The sequence below is a fragment of the Pogona vitticeps genome, chromosome 1 (genome assembly GCF_051106095.1).
Source record: "Pogona vitticeps strain Pit_001003342236 chromosome 1, PviZW2.1, whole genome shotgun sequence".
In the NCBI taxonomy this organism is placed as follows: domain Eukaryota; kingdom Metazoa; phylum Chordata; class Lepidosauria; order Squamata; family Agamidae; genus Pogona; species Pogona vitticeps.
In genome coordinates this window covers 71,500,045-71,519,086 of record NC_135783.1, presented here as the reverse complement: position 1 = coordinate 71,519,086, position 19,042 = coordinate 71,500,045, and the positions used below count along the sequence as shown (strand labels likewise).

Sequence of the window (19,042 nt, the reverse complement as noted above, 5' to 3'; positions counted from 1 at the left end):
ACTTTAGTGGGCACTTTAAACATTACTGAAAATCTCTAGTGCAAGAAAAACTCTAGATGTGGGGTAATTTTCTTCCGCAATACTTTTCCAGTTTGTTAGAACACTCTCTCGAAGAACAGAAGAGGATATCTGTTAGTGGAAGGACCTCTTCTCTGTCCAACCACCCACAAAAAATTTGGAAAAGACAATCGGCTGGCTTCATAAAGGCCAACTACTTTAAGTCTACACTTGGTTGTTTCTATATCTGAACATAAAGCATGTCATATGAAAGCACTTCATTACAGGCTTTGGCTCTCAACGCACAGGAAAGCTGCTTTGTTACTATGGGAACAAATACAGGAAAACATTGTTCATTTGCTCGGATGCTTTAAAATCACTGCTTCTGTTATTCAGTCATTAAGTCGTGTCCGACTCTTTGTGACCCCATGGACCAGAGCACGTCAGGCCCTCCTGTCTTCCACTGCCTCCCAGAGTTGGGTCAAATTCATGTTGGTAGTTTAAATGACACTGTCCAACCATCTCATCCTCTGTTGTCCCCTTCTCCTCTTGCCTTCACACTTTCCCCAAATCAGGGTCTTTTCCAGGGAGTCTTCTCTTCTCATGAGGTGGCCAAAGTACTGGAGCCTCAGCTTCAGAATCTGTCCTTCCAGTGAGCACTCAGGGTTGATTTCCTTCAGAATTGATAAGTTTGTTCTCCTTGCAGTCCAGGGGACTCTCAAGAGTCTCCTCCAGCACCACAATTCAAAAGCATCCATTCTTCAGCGGTCAGCCTTCTGTCCAGCTCTCACTTCCATAGCTTTGACTATGTGGACCTTTGTCGGCAAGGTGATGCCTCTACTTTTTAAGATGCTGTCTAGCTTTGTCATCACTTTCCTCCCAAGAAGCAGGTGTCTTTTTAATTTCGTGGCTGCTGTCACCATCTGCAGTGATCATGAAGCCTAAGAAAGTAAAATCTGTCACTGCCTCCATATCTTAACCTTCTATTTGCCAGGAGGTGATGGGACCAGTGGCCATAATCTTAGCTTTTTTTTTTTTTTTTGATGTTGAGCTTCAGACCATTTTTTGCACTCTCCTCTTTCACCTTCATTAAGAGGTTCTTTAAGTCCTCCTCACTTTCTGCCATCAGAGTGGTATCATCTGCATATCTGAGGTCGTTGATATTTCTTCTGGCAATTTTAATTCCGGCTTGGGAATCACTGCTACTCCATCATATTTCTCACTTGTGAGAATAATGCTTTCATTTAACATTTTTAGTATACATGGGGGTATTCGTATATAAATACGAATATCCCCATGCAGATGGACTTAACAAGGGTTATGTGTCCAACGGTGGCCCCACTCTTCTTTCCAATCACTCCTGGAGTACTGTTCTCTTCCTGGTTGGCTGGGCACTCAGCAGCCATATGGGGAGACTTGTCCTCCCTCCCCCTGCCTGGAATGGCCAGCTGAGTGGGAAGAGAGTGGTGCTCTGGGAGTGACAGGAAAGATTAGCAGGGCCGCCACCACCTGATGTGTGAGTGATGGGCCAGCCCCAGTTCCGGACCCTCGTTAAATACAACTGCACGGGGATATTCCTGTACGAATACCCCCATCTCTAATTTTTAACAAATTTTATTTAATTCTGTTTGAATGCGTGAATAATTTATTGTTCTTAGCTATTTTTTAATGGTGTAAGCTGTCTTGGGTCCTTTTACGGAGAAAGGATGGGTAAACATTTTAAATGAATAAATAAAACTTGTACACCATAACAGGCTAGATTACACAAATCAAAGAGGAGGTGGTCCTTCAGGTAACCAGGGCCCAAGCCGTTCAGGGCTTTATATGTCAAAGCAAGTACTTTGAATTGGGCCCGGGCAGCAACTGGTAGCCAATGTAATCGAAACAGAATCAGCCTGATGTGTTCCCTAGCGGCCCCGCCACTCACCAGCCATGCAGCTCAATTCTGAACGAGTTGCAGCGGCCGGATGGTCTTCAAAGGCAGCCCCACATACAGTGCATTGTAGTAATCTATGCAGTAATTATTAACATTTCACAAGCCACCTTGGAACCCTTGGAAGGCTGGGCTATAAATCTCATCATCCAAGATTATCATCTACTGGGCTCTTGGAGCTGTTGAAGGAATGGTACCTCTTTGAAGTCAGAAACATCACACATGTACAGTTTAATTCAACTACAATAAGAGCCTGTTACGTTTCAGGCGAGGAGGCTGCTATGGAAACATTTCTAGGACATTCTGTGACGGCTTATCAACAACTGAGTGCTACCAAGAGTCCAATGACAGCTCTCAAACTGAGGCTCATTTCACTCTTAGTTCTTCAGCAACCTTTCTCAACTACTTAAGATCCCTACATGAAGGGTAGTATTTTTATGATTCCCAGTTTTCCTCCCTAGTTTAAGAAGGAATATAAATCTGTGGTCCTCAAGATACTGGACTGCAACTCCCATAATTCTTTGTGACAGAATTACTGCCAACATCTGGAGGGTCTCACATTCCCCATCTGTGATTTAGGGATGTTAGCTCTACCATCTTTTTAAAGGTGATACGAATGTATGCCAGATCACCATCTCACAATACATTTCCAAGTATCTGAAATAGTACTGGCTTGAACTGTCTACCCCAATGCTTAAAATACTAGGTTTGATACAATTAAATCAAACAACAGGCCCACCATATTCTCCCTCAACAATAATCCTATTGAGTTCACTCAGAGATTCTCAAATCATGTTGAGAAGCACATCCAAAACCAATGATATCACAAGAAAAGGTCCCCATGCTTATCTTAAATGGAAGGGAATGGGACAGTCCCTGCAGTTGTGCTCAGCCCAACAGACCAATTATAAGCAACCTGTTTTTCTTTGCTTCTAAGAGCTTCTACATCTCGGTCAGAGATATCTAGGCCAGAGGACAGGAAGGATCAGCAGCTACCAGGCAGGCCCAGCCAGAATTTGTAGATAGTGAGCTATCAGGGTTGTGAGAACCAAGTAAGACTCTGCAACACAATCTTATTTATTATTTATTTATTCCTGCACTATTTGTTATTGTTGTATGCTAATGTTTTTAATTGTTTTGATATTCTGTAAGCCGCCCAGAGTGGTAGAATATATCAGATGGATGGGATATAAATTTAAATAAATAAATAAATAAATAAATAAATAAATACAATACAATACAATACAATACAATACAATACAATACAATACAATACAATACAATACTGCATAATTTGGCTTGGGACAACATAGCCCTAAAAACACCAACAGTTTTTCTAACAGAAATTGCAACACTTCAGTTATGTCAAAACTGGAAGGGATAAAGCTATGCAGCTGTCAACCATCAGATACCACAAACCAATCCATTTTTCCTTTCCACTGTTGAGAAAAATCAGACACTAGAGGAAGCACATATTTATCTTGTTGCATAATCAGCAAGCTTCCCTTTTAATTTGTTTGTTATATATGTTTCTTCAAACTGCCGTGTTGCTATCTCTTCAGCAGTTCTCTGCATTTATCGGATCAGCCTCATCAGCAAGCACTGCTACCCTTTTGCCTCATGGTCTTCAGGGAAAGGCAACTAATTAAAGAAAGAGCTACAGGAGGCTACAAGCTGTCAGTAGCAGGTATGCAAAATTCAGTGATACGTTTGTCACTTAGAATCAATTATTCACTATAACTCTCAAAGGGAATGATAACTTTGTTGTAGGGAATTTAGGGTATGGTGGGTGTTTTGGAATATAATTCATTTAATTTTATTTTCAGACATAATTAAACTTATTCTGCAAAATTACATTTTCTTGCAACGGAAGCAGCTTTGAAAAATGTAGGAAGAGTGGGAAATAATTTTTTTAAATTAAAACATTAGAATATTGCATATTTCACACTGCCAAGATTTCATTATGCCATCTGGAAATCTTTATGCTTTTAGAACCATTTACATATCTTTTCTACATAATCTCCATTTGCTCCCTAAACAGTATCTGTTCTCCAGTGCAGATTCTTTAAACAAAGTCAGTCTTTATTCTTTGGTAGATGGTACTAAGACAGTGAACGAGTTACACTGCTGTGCTCATAGCAGCAGAGCAGTTTTTTGCTAAAGGGTGAAAAAATGCAATTTTGTATGAAGACCAGAGATCTTAACGTTTGAGAGAAGTTGTGATTATACAACTTTCACGGTGAAGAACGTGTCTCAAAGCTCCCATTTAAGCAGTAAGTACTAAATGAAAGATTAAACCTTTGCACTACAATTGTGTTTTAACATATATTACAATGCTAATATTATAATTTATAGTAACATTTTGTGAGGATTCTGCTATTTTAATCATTTTGTGAGGAAGCTACTATTGTCATTGTTTGGGGATCTTACTTGTGTTAGTTTTCAAAGCTGCTGCAACACAGAAAAAGAAGCAATAATAAATATCACCATTGAGAAAGACAGCAAAACTCAGGAATAGATGTTGGGAGCCCTTGGGAGCAAACATGTGCACCCACTCTTGAATAAATCTGAAACTTGGTAGCTATTTGGTCCCTCAGAAATAGAGATTTAATCCTTTAACTGGACCTAATCCCAAAGCTTTCAGTTTACAAAGGATATTGTCAAGCAAAAGTGAGTTTTCAGAGAGTACAAAAGAGTAAAAAGGCGCTTACACACCCACTGCCCATTTTAGAAAAAACAAAGCAAAGCATCTTTCAACATGATGGACTCCAGAGCAGGTGGACTACAACTCTCATCGTCCCAAACACATCTGAATACACCTGGGTGGGGACAGTTCTAACAGATGGAAGAAAATACTTCACTTCCCCAGTTGGTATTTTCTTCCCTAAAAAAAAAAGAAAGAATTTCTTTTCAGAAAAGAGTTCCACCACTGTGGTAAATGTTGTAGCTTCATAAGTAAATAAACAGGTACCTCAGCAGTGGATGCTAAACTTCTAAAAGCCTGTAGTTTATTGCAAGCTATATGGGGGAGGAGGGCATGGCTACTGTAAGGCACTGAACTGAACCATCCAAATAATACATGGAGCCAGTATATAAAATAGTCTTCTCTCCTCTCCATCTTATGCTGTAGAAATCCAGGACGTTACACAGATACAAGATTATTCTTTAAAGATACATTGGACACTAATTCACAAAGCACTCTTGGATCAAGCTCCAGAGTTACTGTCAGTCTGCCACGTAGCCTTTGCAGGTGATAGAACTCAGTTTGCAATTACTTTGGACCACAAAACTGAAAAGATGTGAAAGTAGGTACATGGGAAATGGCAAGATGAGTCTGAATGCTATTAATGCATCTGTTTAGTTTGAGGGCAGGACATTTTGGAGATAGGGCATTCACATGGTTGCCGTAAGTTGAGGATGACTTGATGGCACACACACACAAAAAACAACAAAACAAATATTTTCCTGCAATGCCACAGGCAAAGGTTTTGAGAATAAATAACACACTGAAGTGTCTTCTAAATGAGAGAGTGCACAAATTATTTGCTGCCTTGATTAAATAAATACAGGAACTGTCTTTACTTATACACAAGTCCTACTGTATTTGATGGGGCATATTTCCAGGTAAGTGTATTTACTACTAAATAAACAACTCTTCTCTTTCACTTAAATGTTAAAACAAGTTTTAAAATTGATATAACTGAGTATTGTAGAACTGCCAAGAGGAAAGAGGAAAGAATCCATGTGTAAACATATACTTTGCGCATGAAACACTAATTTACAGGAAAAGTCTGACATAGTTTAAAAAACACAGTGCTCTCCAACATACCTAGCTGAGCTGGTTAAAAAAAGGCTGTCTCAGCAAAGAGACATTTTATTTTCTATTTTGAATATACTGACAGCCAATTTTAGATTCAAAGTTTTATTACAGGCATGGAAAAAGCACAACAGAAATATCTATTAATTACTGGATTGCAGACTCTATGCTCAGGCTTGTTTTTCAACTACATGCTTTTTCAAAAAACAGTCTAACTCAAGTATAAAGATATACAAACCTTACTGGATTTAAATCATTTCACTTAGTTCACTAAGTGATACACCAAATGGGTAATGGTGCACCAGTAAAACCTCATAAAAACAAGAGATGTCTACACTGCTTCAGAAGGTTTAACCTTATTTTTTGCAAAACAACTGAATTCACTGACTGTAAGTAAAATAATGTCTGTAAATGTCTGCAAGATTAAGGCTGGGGAAACAGTAGAATTAATTAGATGGATTTATGTTCAGTAATGAAGAATGAAAGAATATTTTAATATTAATAGTTTAAAACTAATCATATTGCCCTATAGTTTAAGTCTCCCTATCAAATCCCCTTCCAAATCCAAGAAATCTGAACAGGAGTAAAAAGGCATTATAACATACATTATTTTACCTTTTAGTAATCAGAAAATATTTCTAGAAACAAAATACTAGAAAATTAAACTTAAAAGAATTTGAAGCAGGGATATGATGGGGTTACAAATAAATTGACACAAAACAGAGATTATGTTTAATTATAATAAAGATGAAAAAGAGATAATTATAAACATATCTGATGTTCATACTTCAAAGTATGATAAAAGTATAACAAAGATGTTAAGATCATCAGAAGAGGCCTTTCTTTTGGCCTCACCACAGGTGCATTTGGTGGTGATGGTGGTGGGAAACAGAAGATGTTCTTTTCTGCTCTCAGACTCTGGAACTCCCTCCCACAAGCCGCCAAGCTGGCACCATCTTTGCTATGCTTTCAAAAGCAGGCAAAGATCTTTCTCTTCAAGCAAGCTTTCCCTTAATTATTGGTTTCGTGAGTGGGGTTCTTAAATAGATTCTTGGGCCTTACTGCTTTGAATGAGTTTTGATGTTGCTTCTGTTTGCCATCTTTCACTATGGTTTTTGTTTGATCCTTTTTAGTAGTTGTGTAATTATTGTTTTTTTTTAAATTTAAATAATGTCTTTGAATTATGTAAGCTGCCTTGGATACTTCTTAAGGAAAATAGCAGGGTAGATATGTTTTAAATTAATAAATTAAATTAAGTCTATTTAATATTGAGGCATAAATAGTCCATAGAATTGAGAACGATTGAAAGTGGAAAATTAAAAAAAAAATGAAGAAATTAAAAAAAATAAGCTAGATAATTTTAGGAAGATTGGACTTCCATAGTTTGATAGAATAATGGTATGTAAAATAATTTCTTCTTAATTTCTTCTTTTCTTCACTTATCTTTTGCTATCTTTCCATCTTAAAGCATCTGTTTATTGTTTGTTCTTTTATAATTTTTATTTTGGTATCTGTATATGTTATTCTTTATTTGTCCAGAAGCCGCCTAGAGTGGTCGCAATGATCAGATAGGCGGGGTATAAAATAAATAAATAAATAAATAAATAAATAAATAAATAAATAAATAAATAAATAAATAAATAAATAAATAAATAAATAAATAAATAAATAAATAAATAAATAAATAAATAAAATAAGGATTTTACCTAAGATAAATGTTCTATTTATGGCGTCACCTATAAAGAGTTGAAAGCTTGGAAAATATGACTAATGAATTTTGTAACTGAGACAAAAAAGCAAGGATTACAAGAAGAGACGGTACAAATCTCAAAGAGCAGGAATGTTGGGTCGTCTTATTTTAAGATTATACCATATAGCCAATCAAATAAGACATACATATGTTATTGTATCTCAGTCCAATAATTTAATATGGTTAAATACAGTGGGGTCTCGACTTACGAACTTAATCCGTATTGGAAGGTGGTTCTTAGGTTGAAAAGTTCTTAGGTCGAATCTGCATTTCCCATAGGAATGCATTGAAAGCCATTTAATCTGTATCTGCTCTTTTCCGTCCATAGAAACTAATGGGAAGCTTCTATTCTGCCTTCTGCCACTAGAGGGGGATATTTTTTCTTTTTTTCCCTTAGGTTCAGGAAACGAGGAGGAAGGCAGGGAACAGTTTGCAAAGCACTTTAGAAATCTTTTTTTTCAATGAAGCCAATTTTAAATCATGTTTTAAAGCATGTTGTGCTGATTTTTTCAGCACAAAGACACGCAGGCAGGCTTTTTAGGTGCTGAGCAAGCCTTCCCAAGCCTCTTCAGAGCCAGCCCATCAGCTGATAGGCGGGGAGAGGAGGGTGCAGGAGCGGGGGGAAATCACAAAATGGCTGCCAGGCTCCCTTCTGGGGGGGTCAGCTTTTAGCTGTTTCCTGCTCTTTTTCCTGCTGTTTGGGGGCTACCAAGGCCTGGTAAGTGACTTTCTTTTATTTATTTTTAAGTTTCTGACCCTTTTTCCCCCTCCAGAAGCGTCTAAGGGGAGGGAGGGGGCACTTTTTTTCCTGTACGTAACTTGAGGGAAGTTCATATGTAGAGTCCTTATTTCCCCTATAGGGCGGATTCGTAAGTTGAATTGTTCGCAAGTAGGGTCGTTCGTAAGTCGAGACCCCACTGTATGCAATTATAAGAATGTCACTGTAACCCTGAGAATATCCTTTTAATACAACATAATAAGAATACTGTAAAAATAGTGAAACCCCTTTTTAAAAATATACTTTTAATTTGAGATAAGTATGTAAAAATATTTACAGTATTCCATTAATTTCTCCATTATGTCCAGTAGTAGAGTTGGAGATATTTCAAGGAAACATGAAATCAAATACGAAGAATTTATTAAGAAAGAAAAAATTTATTAGGATAAAAGGTTAGTTAGAAAAAGCAGGGAATAAAAAGCAAACAAAAGAAATACCAGGAATGGAGAGAACATATTGGTTCAATCTGATACAAATAGAGCAATGGACTAAAGATTGGTTAAAATGGAATGATAAGTGCATGGACCATGACATTTAAAGAAATGGTATTAGAGAAGGAAAATGTAGGTGAAAATAAAGTAATGAAAGGGATAGCAAGTAAAAATTATAAAATATTAATAGAAGGAGAAGACCAGCAAGATTTTCTTAAAACATTATGGAAACATGCTTTGGAAGAAGAAAACAACACCATGTGGGATATATGGGATACAAGAATACTAAAATCTATATCTGTAATGCTAAAGGAAATGTTTTATAAATTATTTTGGAAATGGAATTTAACTCTGGTGAAATATGTCAAGTAGATACTAATTATTCTAAGTTGTGTTAGAGAGGATGTCAAAAAACAGGTACTTATTTCCATCGTTTTCAAAGAAATAAATGAAATAATTAAGTTAAATATAAAGGTATGTCCTAAAATAGTGCTTTTAACAATGGAACAATGAAAATGGACAATGAAAGAATTAATTTCAAACATGTTAAGAGCAGTAAGATTAATGGCCACAAGGAACTGGAAAACAAAGTACAATTTTCAGTTAATCGAATGGTATAAGACGTTTGGAATATTACTGATAAGTTAACGTATAGTATTAAAGGAAAGATGTGATTGATAAATAAGATATTTAAATATATTTGGTGAAAATTTATTGATTTTGTATTAATGAAAGGGAACCTTCGCAAGAATTAATGCAATTTTGGAAGCGGGCTCCATAAAGGGAGGCAAAAATGATATATCTCCAAATGGTTCTGGAGTGAGAAGCACGTTTTCTGTAACTGTTTTATGTGATTAGGTTTCTTAAGTACGTATGTTTTTATTTTTATCTTTGTTTTTTCTGTATAAATAATTTTAAAAATAATAATAGAAATGTATAGACAGGAGCAGAAATTTAAACATTTTAATAGAAACAGTTTAATAAAAATACCTGACATCTTTTAGATTACAGTAGCAAGATCCAGCTCAAGTTCAGTACGTTTCTTTCAGGTATCTGATGCTAATGAGTTAAGTATCTGGTTGACCAAATTATAGAGAAACAATACCTAAATGTGTTTCACTTCTGATGGACCTCAAGATTTTAGTAACGATTTATTCCCAGCACCATATAAGAGGTGGTTAATGTAAATCAAGGACTGGATAAATTAAGTTCCTAGTTTGAGACTTGAACGCTCAACCCAGAAGCCTGAACTTTTCAAATAACAGGAATAAAGTATCCAATATTTTTGCAAAACAAACAGCCCTTGCGGAACAATCACTGGAAAAAATATAATTAGGACAAAATTTAAAAATTTGCTAGGGAAATGGAGAAAAAAACCCTGTATTACTATAAACCATTAAAAAATTTAACTGCAAACTTGAATTTCAGGACTAAAAACAGTTACCAGTTTTTTCCTCACCCTTCCCTGTGTCCCTAGTTAGATTTAGGCTTTGATGTTGGATATCGCCTGCGAGAATTATTTTATTATCCTTTTTCTTATTTTTGGTACATATACGCTGTGATGCCTTACTGTTGCGTATGACTTTTGTGCCACTGCATATTACGGAAGGGCTGCTGCTGGTGCTCGGTCGCTCACAAACACTGTTCATTTATAATCGTTTCTGTTCAAGTGCCCTGCGTACAGCTGCTCACTGCTTTTGTAGCCTTCTCATCTGCTGCAGGGTCACATTCAGTCATTCATTCAGATAGCTGTGATTTTAAATGCACGCTCTTGTTTGCTCACTTTCTCTCTCCTCTGCCCTTGTCATTCTCCCCCCCTCCCCTTACCACATACAGACAGCAAAGCCTTGGCTGGGTTGCTATCAGACAGTTACACACATTTACAATCAGAGGAGAGAAACAAGCAGACAAAAGGTGACAGCAAATCGCATCATGGCATCAGCTGCGCTACAATTCTTTGCTTTTATCCTTGCCTTGTTTGGCGTTTTCGGCGCAATCACAGCCACCTTACTGCCCAACTGGAAGGTGAATGCAGACTTGGGTTCGAACATCATCACAGCCATAACTCAGATGCAAGGGCTCTGGATGGACTGCACATGGTACAGCACTGGGATGTTCAGCTGCACCCTCAAATATTCAATCCTTTCTCTCCCTGTTTATATCCAAGCAGCACGGACCACTATGGTTTTGTCTTGCATCCTCTCCTTTTTTGGGATCTGCATCGCCACCGTTGGGATGAAGTGTACTCGCCTGGGAGGGGACAGAGACACCAAAAGCCACACTTCATTTGCAGGAGGAGTCTTCTTTATCCTTGCAGGAATATTTGGTTTGATACCAACAGCCTGGTACACCAGAGAAATCATTTTGAATTTTCTGGACCCAACGGTCCCAGAAAGCAGCAAACATGAACCAGGAGGAGCAGTTTACATTGGATTCATTTCAGCAGGACTTCTGCTCACTGCAGGTGCCATCTTTGGCACTTCCTGTTTCGAAAAATCACAAAGAGCATGGATTTACCCTAACAAGCCGCAGCAACAGATCATTGGTGCTCAGCAAGAGAACAACACAGGTTACAACCTGAAGGACTACGTGTAAATATAATTGTCTGTCTGACATGGATTCTGTTCCGTTAAGAATCATTTTGTTTACTGTCTTTTTATTTATTTTTTTTAAATCGACGGTTTTCTATTCTTGCTGTGCAGTGTGGCAAAATATTTTTAACCACCCTCAAAGAGACGGTTAAAAAGTTTGAAAAATTACAGCAACCATTAATTTATTGTTGGTATTGTCTTGCAACTGAACTGTACTGGAAAGGGATAAAATGAAGAGTAAACATGTTTAGGTTTTCTTATATATAAATGTTATCTCAAACCTGCAATGTGCCAATTTGATTTCAGCAAGTGTCTCATTTTAATTATGACACTAATTAAAACAGTGTCATAAAACTGTAAGCTAAATAGTATTGTAACTGCCATCTAAGCCTCCATGTGAAATAAAGAAACAACTACATCTATCTTTCACTGTCAATTCCAAAATGCCATGGTAACTACTACTTTATTTAAAAATACAGTTACTTAACTGTGTTTGTGTTATTTCAGCTTGAAGAGATACTGCTATTGCCAAAAATCTAACTGTCCCTACATATGCCCTATGACCACCTGCAGCAGGTTCTATTTTATTCCGAAGGAAATGTCTAGTTAATAGTGTGTTGCTACTTAAAAATAAAAAAACACATCAAGACTATGAAAGATGCACATCAGCTGCCATAGATTTACAACTAAAGGAAAGAATTCTCTACTTTTATGTTTTAATATCTTATTTTATGTCTTCTTTTTGATTCCTGTGTGTTATATCTACGTCTGTTTACAACTAGATTTAACTAACTGAAATGTGTCTGCTGCTAGTTAGCGTTTCAGTGTGGTTTTAATCTGTATATCATTTGGCTCTTTCAAAAGCAATACGTTATACAGTACAAACTATTCACAAGGCACTCTTGGATCAAGCCCCAGAGCTAGTGGCAGTCTGCCACATGCAGCCGTTGCAGGTGATAGAACTCAGTTTGCAATTACTTTGCCAGCATGATTCACTTGGTTAACGTGCTTTGCTTCTCAGAACCTTCTTTTAACATGCTGAAATTATTATTAGTCTCTGTAGGGAACCTTTCATTTCCATTCAAGAAGAGAAGTAGAACTGGAATCTCTTGGTGTTAGATGGGAAGAGGAATGCAAAGAAGAAAGCTTTGACCACGAACATGGAACATTAATCCCGAGTGTCATACACATAGATTTTCTGGGGCCAATAAAATATGAGCTTAGATTACTAAATATGGACTGGAGAAGTGGACAGATGTTGTCACCTCTCTCTTATGAACCTACTGGCCAATCAATAAAAGTGAATGGTGGGAAATTCAGGAGAAACAAGAAGATGTACCATGAAAGAAATATGTAGCCTTTATATCCTGTTTGCGAATTTCATAGAGGAGTCTGACTGTGGCAAACAGAATGTTGGACCAGGTTGGATCTTTGGTCTGATCACTGCTCTTATGTTCTCAGTCAGATGTGCAACTGGTTTTAGAAATCTAAGAACTCAGCCCCTATATTTGTCAACAGAAATATAAGAGAGAGAAAAAGACTTTGCGAAGTCGTTTGGCCATGGTAGCACTTCAATCCGCAAGACAACGGCATTAGATCTATACGTGTCTGTCATATTTTCCCCAACACCAATCCTTTTAAAGTTGGTAAAAAGCACTGACATTTGAATGAGAAGGACCTATGAGTACAACGCTAAGATGCAAATAACACCAATATTTCATCAAGAAGTAGGAAAAATATTCAGGGTATAACTCAACCATTAAGATCAAGACTGTATTACAATAATGACATGACAACAGATCCCAAATTCAAGATCTTCTACACTGCAAACTTCTACAATCTGGCGGGAAAATTATGACCCTCTAGATATTTGCTAGGGCTAGTGGGAGTTGTGTGCCAAAAACTTCTTAGAAGTTACAACTGCCCACTCTTGCCCTACAACTTATGCCACTGAAGTCAGAAAAACAAGCACAAATCCAGTATTCTGCTGTAAGTCCCTAGAGGATGTACTGAAGCTGCATGTTGACACTCCTAAAGCAGTTTCAGTTATTTCAGTGGGTTAATTCTAGAGAGAAAGCAGTATATCTTATTCTGTACAGATCATGAATATCTCAAACTCTCATTAGACAGAATCAAAAACTGCATGTCAGGAGAGTATGAAATCCACAACCAATATCTTAGCAGACTTAACATATGTTTTTATTTATTTATTTATTTATTTATTTATTTATTTATTTATTTATTTATTTATTTATTTATTTATTTATTTATTTATTTATTTATCATTGTAAGTATATACACAGTATACCCATACAATGAAATTCACAGACACCCAGAGACTGTTAGGAGCCTGACTAAACACACTGAATCTTGTTTGTGGAAATATTAAGTTAATTTCAAATATCTGAAGAACTTAAAGATTAACTTAACTTTAAGACTGAATACTTAAGACAACCATTTCCAAGGCATTAGGAATTTTTTTTCAAGGAGCAAATATCCCTGGAAACCTGAAAACATTAAAATACAGAAAGAAGACACCCAACAATTTCTGCCAACAAAGCCATGTCAGAGCAGAAGAAATATCACATGGAGAAAGACAGGAAAGGAGAATGGCTGTTAACAAAAATGAGCCCTCTCCCTGCAGGCATATACTGCTGTGTTAACACACACAAGGACATATCCAGTACAAAAGTAGAACCGACAGAGATGGAGAAGATAGTGCCAGATATAAATATAGGGAAATCCAACACAGCATGTCTCCACCCTTATCATAACACTCCAAGATAAAACAGATCAAGAAAATAATAAAATGGTGTGCTGCTGAAACAAGTAAACACTGGTGTAAAACAATGGCAGCACATGAATCAGTAAGCCAAGACAATACTAAGGCTTAGTTCATTCTCTTTTTTCTCTCCTCTACAGACAAAAGTGGCACTATGATCTAATGCAGGACCAGCTTATGAGGAAGCATGATTATCACAAAGCACTTTGATTCCCAAATCTCTTATTCAGAAGACATTCTAAGATGACTGATTAATAGTAATAGTGAAGAGTACAGACAGTTCAAAGAATGTCTTAATATTTCTTTGTAATAATTATAGATCCAATGTGTCTCTAGCTAATTCATAAATACTGAGACAGGGAAGGCCACAGAAGACAATTTAATGTACCAGCTTCCTAGTACAATGCTGAACAATGTCTTAACAGCTTTAGAGAATTAATCTTGGTTCACAAACTGATAACACAGAACAGCCTGAGATTTAATAATACCTGCAACCTTCTGTTCTATAAAGCCTGAGAAGGACAAAATTACCGCAGTTCTATGACCAACCCTTTCTTCATGCAGGATAGCGTGTAAAAAACAAACAAAACAAAAACAAAAAACAAAACCCCCCAACACACACTAAATTCATAATCGATTTCGTGGCAGTAAGCAAGGAAGATAAGAAGCAGTGTGATATAGCAAACAGAGTATCAGAGTAGGACTCAGGAGATTTAGATTCAAATCACCACTCAGCCAGGGAAACTCACTGGGTGGGTGGCCAATGGTGAACTACTCCTTGAATATTTCACATAAATCAAAAAACGATATTAAGTCGCTACAATGTGGAAATGACCTGCTGGCACACGTCAACATCATTAACAACAATAAGTGGGGAAAAGATGTTGCTGTTTGATAGTCCCCACCCAGCACTTCTAGATTACTAAGAATACAGCCAGTTACCTTGTCATTAGCTGTCTGCCTCAACAAAAATTGCTTGTCTCCAATACTATTCAGGATAGTTTTTCAAGCTAGCACCAAGCTAGCCAACAACACAGTAGATTTGTTTACCCTCTGATGATGTAAAAGCACGAACTTCATGTTTACATTAATTAGACTGGTATTTATCATGTCTACAAAACTGCCCCCAGAACCCATTCTGAAGGTAACTGGGTACTAACCCATGGGCAAAGGCAACTTTTGGCTTACATTCTTTCTCTGGACCCTGGACTTTTATTTCACTGACAAAAGGCCAGTAAATCCTTGTTTTCAAAGTGTCATTTCTGATCAAAACTAATATTATGGGAATTCTGCGTAAGTCATTTTGCTTTGGACAATTTGCTCACACAGCACATGTAACAGAACAAAGAGAGGCTGCACAATATTTACACTCAAAATGACCTAAATAAATATTCAAAAAGAAATGAGGAATAGATGTAAACCACACGCATTATAGAACATAACACATTAGATAATACTGTATTCACAAAAACAAACTACAAATTATATAGTATTTACAAAACCGAGCCACAAATCACATAATAATAATAATAATAATTTATTGTCATTGTAAGTATATACACATACAACGAAATTCACAGACATCCAGAGACCAGACACATGCACACACATAAAATTCCCAAACACTCCCCACCCACTAAAAGCAGTTCAAATCTAAATTATATATTTCAGCTACTATTTCTGTGTATGATTGGTGATAAATTTTATATAAAAATTATCCTGCTTTCATCCTGCCTTCTCCAAGTCAGTGCCCTCCACATTTCCTGGATTATATTTTCCATCATCCCAAACCAGGACAGCAAACATTGCAGAATGTGGCTGATTCAAAAAACTCATGACTGGCCAGGAGATATAACACCAGTGGAGTCAAATCTTGTCTTATGGTATGACACATAAGATTTACAACAGAAAACAGTAGTCTGCTACATCAGAAATAATTTCTGAGCCATTCTTCACCATAATTTTAACTGAATATTTTTCATGCTATTCAATTTCTTCTAGAAATGTATAATCGGCCGCTTAGTTTTTTTCTGTTTTAAGGTGTATGACCTTTATTAGGACTCCATTATTTTTGTGTTCTTCAGCAATTAATATCATTTTCTTACTGAATTTATTTTCTTCAGATTCCTTTGTACCTAAATCCACACAACTATATGCCATTTCATGCAAACTCCCCTAGCAAGCATTAAAAAAAAAACTTGGGATAAGGCTGCTGACTGGGCTTTTTACAAAATGGAAACAATTTTAAGTTCTGCCAACAGATAATTATTTTAAGCAACTACACTGGTGATTTCTTCACTGAAGCCCCTAAAATGCCCATGCCTCTGTGTAGATTCAACTTGCTTTTTCCATGTTGATGGCTATGCAAATACCTGGATGATGTGAACACCTTATTCTGAACACTGAAAGAAAGAACAAGCTCACCTCTGGCTTTGGAACAAAAGCTCTTCCTGGAATTGTGAAACGGTTCTGAACTGTACACAGGTACTGAGACAAAATGGAAAGCCTGCTTCGCTGCTTGGCTCCCGTACTAGCTACCAGTCTCTGCAGAAGAAACAAAATGGTCTGAGATGGTTGTTGTTATAATTCATTAACTGAATTATAGACAGACAGATAGAATTTCTATGCCATTTTTCTCCCATTCAGGGACTCAAAATAATTAAATACAAGTAAAGTTAAAAGCACAATAAAGTATTATACTACAAACAATGAAACATAGAATGGTATGGAAATAATTATCTAAAAACATGTTCAAAAATATTTTAAACTACGTGTTAAAAACACAGTACCCAAGATTAGAGGTGGCAGTTCATGCCAGTTTGTCTTTCGGACAAACAGGCATTCGGCAGTTCCCACCCACTCAGAGGCAACACCCTGGCTCCCCTGCCCTGCCTCCTCAGCTGCTAAATGTCTTACAGTTCAATGATTTCATTATGGAAAAATTCCTGATTTGGGGGTTTAATGTTATGTAGTTCCATAGGTTATAATCCATATAGATTATTTAATCTTTCCAAGTACAGAGCATCGTATTAACTCTAGAAGATACCACCAGAAAATTTGCAGTTCTCAAACAGGGTTTGTACCCCCAAATTTTACTGCTTACAATACAAGTTTGTACCCCCAAAGATACAGTACTGACTTGTAAGCAGTAAAATAAAGGGATGAGAAATAACAAATATGATCAGCCTTATTTTCCAGCTCCAAACCTAAATAAGTTTGTGTGTAATACTGTTTATCATACATAATTCCCTCTGTTACTACATCAGTTGCAAAGTTATTTCATGTTAAGAACAGAACAAGAGCTGTGACTTGTTTTATTCCCTACCTTTTTAAATTTAGAATGATTTTATTTGTCCTTGCATACATATCTGTAAATATTCATATAGTGCCTTCCTTGATAAAAGGTCATTCTATAACTGTGATTGTGTTACTACACTTCCTGTAGCTTCTGGTTTTGTCACCTTACTAAAAGAAACTTATTGCTCGTGCTATTTTAAATCTCATTTAAGCTTTGTGTAGCAAGACTATAATCAACACATCACATATGAGAAGAAAAAAACTTAGCAACATATACAGCTGGCACTAGCCTGTACTGCATCTCTCTTGTTGTTGTTTAGTCGTTAAGTCATGCCCGACTCTTTGTGAGCATTTCTGTTACAAACTGTTTATATTCCACTCTACTCACCAACATAGTGGTTTCAGCTGTAAAAGCCTGATTCATTAGCACTATCACTAAGCGCAGACCAGCAGCTCAAACTATCAATTATTTGAACAATCTGAACTAAGGCTTTTAATTAAGGAACCACAAGGATGGAGAGAGCTGATAAAAGGCCTGGTTTGCCTTTAGATTACCTGCATCTGGAAAGGATGGTTCTATTGACGCTTTCAACTTGGTTAGAGTATGAAAAACTGATGCTAGACTCACGTCTGCACTATTAATAGTCATGTTCTGTCAAGTGAATTCTGATCTATGCCAACCCTTTCCTGGGTTTTCCATGTAGAGAGTACTCAGAAGTGGTTTACCCTTCCCTTCTTCTGGGGGCGTCCTGGGACTGTACAACTTGCCCAAGGCCCCACAGGCTGGCTCTACTCATAGGAAGCACCGTGGGGAATTGAACTCCCAACCTCTAGCTCTGCAGCCAGATACCTAAACCACTGTGCTGTCCCAGCCAGTGAAATCTGCACTACTCAAGACTTAATCTGTTAGGCTTTTCAAAATAGTCCATCTTAGTAGCCACTCAGTATACATATTTATTTATTTATTTATTTATTTATTTATTTATTTATTGGACTTATATACCGCCCCATAGCGCTACAAGCACTCTCCGGGCGGTTTACAATTTAATTATACAGGCTACACATTGCCCCCCCCCCAGCAAGCTGGGTACTCATTTTACCGACCTCGGAAGGATGGAAGGCTGAGTCAACCTTGAGCCGGCTACCTGGGATTTGAACCCCAGGTCGTGAGCACAGTTTTAGCTGCAGTACAGTGTTTTAACCACTGCACCACGAGGCTCACTAACATCTGTTAACATCTGTTGCCTGTTTTTAATGTTTGTTAATTTTGAATTTTATTCACTTATTAACTTATTGTAGTTATATTTTGATTTACTTTGTTTTGCTATTCATTTTATTTTATGTTGGTGTATTATTTTATTATGCTGGTGTTTTATGATTACTGATTGTGTTTTTGCTCTCTTCTGCACACCACCCAGTGAGGCCTTTGGCCAGATGGTGTAGTATAAACGTGTATAAATAAATAAGTAAATAGGCTAAGGATCAAATATTAGTTTCATACAATTCTTCCTCTTGATTTTTTCTAATGTTCTCCAATGCAAAGAATGAGGAAAGTAGACTTTTTTAAAAAAAATCACAAAGTAACACTCTTTTGTTTGGACAATGAAAATGGGCCCATTCATGATCACACCAGCAGACAACTCTATGCAGCGTTTTAATATGTAGA

At 36.9% G+C, this 19,042-nt stretch overlaps 2 protein-coding genes across 8 annotated transcripts in view; one reads left to right on the top strand and one right to left on the bottom strand.

Moving 5' to 3' along the window:
• TFB1M (transcription factor B1, mitochondrial) overlaps window positions 1-19,042 on the bottom strand; it is a 40,065-nt gene that overhangs the window by 9,303 nt on the left and 11,720 nt on the right. For all 7 annotated transcript variants that reach the window (XM_072995052.2, XM_072995061.2, XM_078383228.1 and 4 more), the window contains one exon: window positions 16,504-16,623. In XM_072995052.2, coding sequence (XP_072851153.2) covers window positions 16,504-16,623 — 120 coding nt within the window. The remainder of the gene's footprint in view (window positions 1-16,503; window positions 16,624-19,042) is intronic.
• CLDN20 (claudin 20) lies at window positions 8,982-11,719 on the top strand. The gene has a single exon (XM_020802334.3). It carries the CDS (start codon window positions 10,468-10,470, stop codon window positions 11,299-11,301), a length of 834 nt encoding a protein of 277 aa, XP_020657993.3. The 5' UTR covers window positions 8,982-10,467; the 3' UTR covers window positions 11,302-11,719.